Below are 7,221 nucleotides of genomic sequence, written 5' to 3' on the forward strand. Positions count from 1 at the left end.
TTCATGGTAAGAATCTTATACCAGCGGTCAAGCATGGTGGTGGTAGTGTGATGGTTTGGGGATGCTTTTCTGACTCAGGACCTGCACGACTTGCCTAAATAGAAGGAACCATGAATTCTGCTCTGTATCAAAGAATTCTACAGGAGAATGTCAGTCCATCCGTCTGTGAGCTGAAGCGCAGCTGGGTCATGCAGCACGACAATGCACAATCCACACAATCGAGTCTACATAAAAATGTCTAAAAAGCAACACATTTTTAGTTTTGGAATGGCTTAGTCAAAGTCCAGATCTAATCCCAATTGAGACGTTGTGGCAGGACTTGAAACGATCAGTGCATGCTTGAAAACATACAAATGTCGCAGAGTTAAAGCAGTTCTGCATGGAAGATTGGGTCAAATTTCCTCCACACCGACCTGAGAGACTGATCAACAACTATAGGAAGCATTTGGATACAGTCATTGAAGCTTAATGTGGCATAACCAGTTATTGCGTGTAAGGGGGCAATTACATTTTTGTAAATTAAATAAATAAAATAAGTATAAATTTTTGGGGTTATTTGTAAACTCAGGTTCCCTTTATCTAATATTATGCACTATTATAAAAATATGAAAAAATGTAGAACATTTGAAAGGGGGCAAATACTTTTTCACTGTAGAACCCTGCATCCCACTACTGCTTTGCCTCTAAAACTAAGCAGGATCGTTCACTGGGTGGGAGACCAGATGTAGCTGGAAGTGGTAAATAAAATTGACAGTTGGGGATATTCTTTTTATGTGAAATATTAACATGCAAATCTTCACAGGTGTCCGAAAACCACGTGTTTTTTCATGTTTTTTCATGTGATTTCTTTTTTTAAGGGCACTCTCCCCTAGGCTTTTGGCCTGCAGCTACATCATCTTAGCTAGCTGAGTCATAATTAGGGCATGCTACTGTGCACACCAACTAATTGGGCTCAGACTTCAAACAGGTGGCAATATCTTCTAACCAAGTTATGACTAATCAACCAGTTCTCGACTTGGACATAAATAGGTGCTGGTACTCATTTGGGGTTCTGGTACTGTTTATATGGTGCAGGCACTCCACAATACTTTTGAGCTAATATTCTGTATATTCTACAAGAGGTGTAGGAACTCAAGCAATAGAACATTTGAGTTCAAGCACTGCAATCAACTAAACAATGTTATAAAATATGAGCGCGGGTTGTAATGAAATGTTACAATAAAAACCATCAGGAATAGTGAATCCTGGTGGTGTTGCTAGACTAACAACATATGTTAAAATCTAAATTGTCTTATCTAAAGTCATATGTGGTACAACTTGACATCACTCTGTCAAAACCACTCAGTTGGAATGAAAACATTTTACACTAATTAACATACTTAAATGAACTACAAGTGACTCACTGGCTTAGCAACAGTAATTCATGACCCATATGACGCTCTGCCATATCTTCCCATTTAATGACTTGTCACGTTTTCTCACTCATGTCACACCATGAGAAAACAGAGCAACACTTAACCACACTCAAAATTGCAAAAGTACGAAATCGATACATAGCAGCAATCTCTTCTAAGGTCTGTTCAACCCTCTCCACTCTCCAACCATGACTCAGTACTTAGGTATGTAGGTACCTCAATGTCTCCATCTTGCCATAGTCAGGCAGTAGCAAGGCCCTTCACTGGGTGGGATTGGTGTTGCTGGTATCGGTAGCCCTGCCATTCTCCACCCTGCGGACGGAGGAGTTAAAGGAGCTCCTCTTCAAGATCTTGTTGGCCAGGTCACTGCATGTCTTCCTGTACTGGTTTCGGAGCAGTGAGTAGACAAAAGGGTCACATGCTGCCTTGCTGTAGGCCAAACACTTGGACAGGACACCCCAATGAGGGCTTATGTGTCCTGGGGTGGAGAGCTCCACAATTCTGCCATGACAGACAAAGAATAAGTTATATTATTAACAGTGTTTAGCTTAACAGTGCTGGTCTATGAAACAACTCATGTTTCATAGGCCAGCGTACAGTAAAAAAACAACACAGATGTCAAAAAACCTAATGTCCTGAGGAAACTCTTTATTAATAAGCTTTCAAAAATGTCAACATTTCGCTTCAAAATGCCATGGCTCTGATTCGATAGTGAATGTTATGGGATGTGGAGTTGCTCTTGTTTACCTCATTGTGCTTACCACGCTGTATAGTGGTGGTACACAAGGACAAGGCTTATTCTCAGAATGTTTATGTAAGGTCACTGGCCGTATGAGTCACAGCAGCTATCAAACTCACAATGGGGATCTCACTATCATTATACCCACTGATGTGATCTTCTTCTTCACGGTTATTTTGTATCCGCTTCTGAAGGGTTGGAGCTGGTTGAATGCAGGTTTAATGCGAAGTATCGTCATGGTCTCAGACTTACTCATAATCACACGTCCACTCATGGTAATTCTCTCATGGATTCTCTTTCTCTTATATTCTTTCTCCCTTCCCTGGGGTTTCATCCTATACCTCATGAAAAAAATGAACCTCTCCTTCTATGGTCACAACAAAATCACCCTCAAGCTGATTGATTAGTGATTTAGACACCGGATCAATTTAACATAATAAGATGATGATGTAAAAATTGACTATGGCCGACTCCAGTCTGAATTGAAATTCATTAGCACAAAGCAGTTGTCCTCATTGCAAATTCGACAATTTTACCCACTGGGCTAAAGCACAAGTCTTTGGTCAGGCAGTAGACAACTTTCATTGGTCTCAGATGGGGAATTGACGTCATTGCAGCAGCCAATCTCACAATGTAACACTACCACACATGCACAGTGGTGTTGAGGATAGATCTGAACCTCTGCTCACCTCGTAATGACGTAGGGGGCAAAGCACACCACAAACGTTCCAATGAATGTGCTGATCTTCTTGGTGGCTCTCTGCCTCCGCTGTCTCTGCTCATCCAGGCATCGCTGGCGCACACTACCAAAGGACAGAGGGGACCATTATCACCCCAAGGGACGTATAGGAGCACAGGTTTAAACATGGCCTCTCAAGTGGGATGAAGGGTGATGGAGAAAACAGCATGCTTCTATGGACAGTATCAGAACTCATCCTCAGGTCAATGCCAATGGATTGTTCAAGATATATGAACAGTAACACATCCATTATGTAAATCAAGTCCAATTCCAGGTCCATACTTATTCATTAATAGACTGGTAATAACATGGATTTGACCTCAGCATATCTTAGAAAGATGAAGGAAAGATAACGTAAAAGAAAGCAATGCTGACAGTGAGTGCACATTAATTGACTGATTTGAGGCTAATTTAATTATTTTAGCTATGTAATATGGAGGTGATTGAAAAGGGATCATCAAATACAGTAAACCATTCAAGACATGGATCTTAACTATATCCAGAAATAATTACACATGCTATTATCCTAACATCTATGATGTAGATAGAAAATGCTTCAGGGTGATTCAATCATATCTCTCCTCACATCTTTCTCATCCCTCTCACTGAACAGCTCTTTGAATGTTTGAGGTAAACTGGGCAGAGTAGGCCTAAAGTGATCTAATATGTAATCTCAAAGGATGTCAAGAATGCACATCAGAGCGTTTTGATGTATTACATTTTATTAAAACTATTGTTAAAATGCAGAATGATTTTTGCTTTTCTGTATGTAGATTATTGTAATGTTGGCATGACCATAGTATTGCCTATGACAAAATATCAAAATGCAAGGCAAATTTAATGACAATTGGTTAACTAACTGCCAATAATGCCTGTCTGGGCTATTCAACTCATAAATATAAATCACAATGTATAATGGTTTTGATCTGTATGTGAATAGTTTTGGTGTTGGAATATATTTGTGTCATTTTAGTTTTGCTAAAGAGGCCTGAGATCTGAGACCGGAACATTGGACCAAACCTGTGGTGCTGAAATCGCATTGTGCAATCACAATTTGTGGGCAACATTTTTAGCGGGTAGATTAGCTTTAATAATACAGATAGACCATGGCTTCTAGCAATGTAATTGTGTTCATCATTTCTAATCCCTCATATATATATATTTTGTAAATATACTGTATATTTTCACCTTACCACCCCACCACTAATTGAAGTAAACTAATGGACAACAATACTATTTTACATGATCTTTTTTGTTTGATCGATTGATGATTGACTATGATTTTTCAAATCACCCTGCAGTGCTATTTGCAGAGTTGGCTATATATGTAAATGTTGCAATTCTTCAACCATTCCTGAACCTGCGACCAAAAACAAGCTACACATGGGCAGTACCAAAACAATTGTAAACATGGGCTAACCTTAAAATATGTAACAAGTAAATGAATCAGACAAGGACACCTCAACAGTAGGCTAAACAGCTTACCTCGGGTGAATATCCACAAGCAGCAATACGGTCTGCATAGTGATCACGTCGATGCGTTTACAGTGAAAACGCGCAACTTTCAGCACTTTCAGGTACGTTACACACAACACAATCAAGGTCATGAGAAAAGTGAGCGAGTGTAAAACCACAGTGTAGATGATGAACTGCGTCTTAGTGTCACTTGCTCTCACATTGCAGAGCGTACAGGATGCGTAAAGGTGATGGTACCCAACCCAGGAGAGGCAAGTGGCCACCGTGGAGAAGGAGAGCGAGTGTAACCACGTGTATGCCAGAGCTATCACTGCGTCCCGGTGTCGTATTCTGGAGTGGTAGCTTAGCGGAAAAACCACCGCCACCCATCTATCGATGCTCAAAGCCCCCATACTGAGCATTGAGTTCGTGGTGAGAAAAGTGTCCAGGAAACCCACAGTTTGACAGAACCCACCGCTTCCAGGGTTTCCTTGGTTGATAACTCCGACCAGAGTTAGAGGCATGGTAGAAACGGTAAGAAACAGGTTGCAGAAGGTAAGGTTGAGGATAAACAACCCGGGAACCTGCTTTCGAATCTCCGGGTTGTACAGAAAGCAGATAACCACCACCACGTTGGACAGCAACGATACAACGATGATCACTACTACAAACAGAAATACAGCTACGTCCGCTATGTGCATGGTGCGTGCGTCCCGCTCAAAAATACGGACTTTTGACAATTGAATCCACCGGCCAGCTTCGGAAATAAATTAAAGATAGCATCGTGCTGGAACTACGAGGTCCAAATACAAACATCCGACACTGTCACAATTATAATTCGTTGTCCTTCTCGTGTCTCCATGTAAGGATACAGCCGGCTCACTATGTGGAATCGCAAAGAAGGGCATCCAAGTATTATGGATGTTATATGATGCGGACTGAACCACTGTCTCCGGGGACGGGTGATAAACAAATAGAGACACCCCTGCACGTCTGGCTGCAGTTAGTTTCCAAGTATTTCTACCTTGCCATTGCTCGCGCAATGATACCTCATTGCGCAATCGCGCAGTGCACTGATGGACAGCTTTGCAAACACGCAGCGCAGTCTCTCCTATGGTCTGTCTCCGGGGAAGCTTTTGTTCTATATATATCACCCCTAACCTACACTCACATGCTGCACACTCGATCGCCTCCCCAAAGCTACCAAAAATAGATTTATTTAAAAATAGAACACCATGCATAAAGTGTCGACTCATGTCACTGACACCTACAATTTGATGAACGTGCAACATATTGATCTTTGTGTTATCTCCATATGATGTAAATTCCATATATCTGGGGGTGTTGAGAAAGGCCAAAGACACTGCCAGAACGTTGCTGATTCAAGCCCCCATGCCAGGTGACGCAAAAATGGGAATGGAACTGAACTGATAGCTACACCTACTCATTCATGGGTTTTTCTTTATTTTTACTATTTTCTACATTGTAGAATGATAGTGAAGACTTCAAAACTACGAAATAACACAAATGGAATCATGTAGTAACCAAAAAAGTGTTAAAGAAAATACAATTTTATTTTATATTTGAGATTCTTCAAAGTAGCCACTTTGCCTTGATGACAGCTTTGCACACTCTTGGCATTCTCTCAACCAGCTTCATGAAGTAGTCACCTGGAATGCATTTCAATTAACAGGTGTGCCTTGTTAAAAGTTAATTTGTTTGAGCCAATCAGTTGTGTTGTGACAAGGTATGGCTGGTATACAGAAGATAGCCCTATTTGGTAAAAGACCAAGTCCATATTATGGCAAGAACAGCTCAAATAAGCAAAGAGAAATGACAGTCCATCATTACTTTAAGACATGAAGGTCAGTCAATATGAACAAATTTCAAGAACTTTGAAAGTTTCTTCAAGTGCAGTTGCAAAAACCATCAAGAGGTATGATGAAACTGGCTCTCATGAGGACTGCAACAGGAAAGGAAGACCCAGAGTTACCTTTGCTGCAGAGGATAAGTTAATTAGAGTTACCAGCCTTAGAAATTGCAGCCCAAATAAATGCTTCTGTCACGTCCTGACCGTAGTAAGATGTCATTTTCTATAGTAGAGTAGGTCAGGGCGTGACAGGGGGTGTTTTGTGTTTTTCTATGTTTTGTATTTCTATGTTTAAGTTCTAGTTTTTCTATTTCTATGTTGTTTCTTTTGGGGATGATCTCCAATTGGAGGCAGCTGGTCCTCGTTGTCTCTAATTGGAGATCATATTTAAGTAGGGGTTTTTCTTCCTGGGTTTTTGTGGGTTATTATATTTTGAGTAGTGTTTGTTTCTCTCTGCGTCACGGTTTGTTTTGTTTATTCAGTTATTTATGTATTGCAACGTTTCACAGATTAAATAAAATGTGGAACTACAACCACGCTGCACTTTGGTCTGCTCCTTTCGACAGCCATGACAGCTTCACAGAGTTCAAGTAATAGACACATCTCAACATAAACTGTTCAGAAGAGACTACGTGAATCAGGCCTTCATGGTCCAATTGCTGCAAATAAACCACTACTAAAGGACATCAATAAGAAGAAGAGACTTGCTTGGGCCAAGAAACATGAGCAATGGACATTAGACCGGTGGAAATCTGTTCTTTGGTGTGATGAGTCCAAATTTGAGATTTTTGGTTCCGACAGCCGTGTCTTTGTGAGACGCAGAGTAGGTGAACGGATGATCTCCGTATGTGTGGTTCCCACCGTGAAGCATGGAGGAGGAGGTGTGATGGTGTGTGGGTGCTTTGCTGGTGATACTGTCAATGATTTATTTCGAATTCAAGGCACACTTAACCAGCATGGCGACCACAGCATTATGCAGTGATACGCCATCCCATCTGGTTTA

General features: G+C 40.9%; 1 protein-coding gene across 1 annotated transcript; it reads right to left on the reverse strand.

Annotated features, from left to right (window-relative positions):
• Positions 1 to 598: 598 nt before the first annotated feature.
• LOC106608747 (G-protein coupled receptor 26) lies at positions 599 to 5,257 on the reverse strand. Its single transcript, XM_014206860.2, has 3 exons — positions 4,379 to 5,257; positions 2,844 to 2,957; positions 599 to 1,916 (listed from the first exon to the last, which is right to left on the reverse strand). The coding sequence occupies exons 1-3, from the start codon at positions 5,047 to 5,049 to the stop codon at positions 1,676 to 1,678; spliced, it is 1,026 nt and encodes a 341-aa protein (XP_014062335.1). The 5' UTR covers positions 5,050 to 5,257; the 3' UTR covers positions 599 to 1,675.
• Positions 5,258 to 7,221: the final 1,964 nt, after the last annotated feature.

The sequence above is a fragment of the Salmo salar genome, chromosome ssa01 (assembly GCF_905237065.1).
Source record: "Salmo salar chromosome ssa01, Ssal_v3.1, whole genome shotgun sequence".
Lineage (NCBI taxonomy): Eukaryota > Metazoa > Chordata > Actinopteri > Salmoniformes > Salmonidae > Salmo > Salmo salar.

Excerpts from the sequence above, each read along its gene's own strand:
- LOC106608747 (XM_014206860.2), bottom strand. The coding sequence starts at position 5,049 with ATGCACATAGCGGACGTAGCTGTATTTCTGTTTGTAGTAGTGATCATC. Across the intron at positions 2,958-4,378 it reads CTTGTGGATATTCACCCGAG|TGTGCGCCAGCGATGCCTGG; the intron begins GTAAGCTGTTTA and ends GTCCTTTGGTAG. Across the intron at positions 1,917-2,843 it reads GCCCCCTACGTCATTACGAG|AATTGTGGAGCTCTCCACCC; the intron begins GTGAGCAGAGGT and ends CTGTCATGGCAG.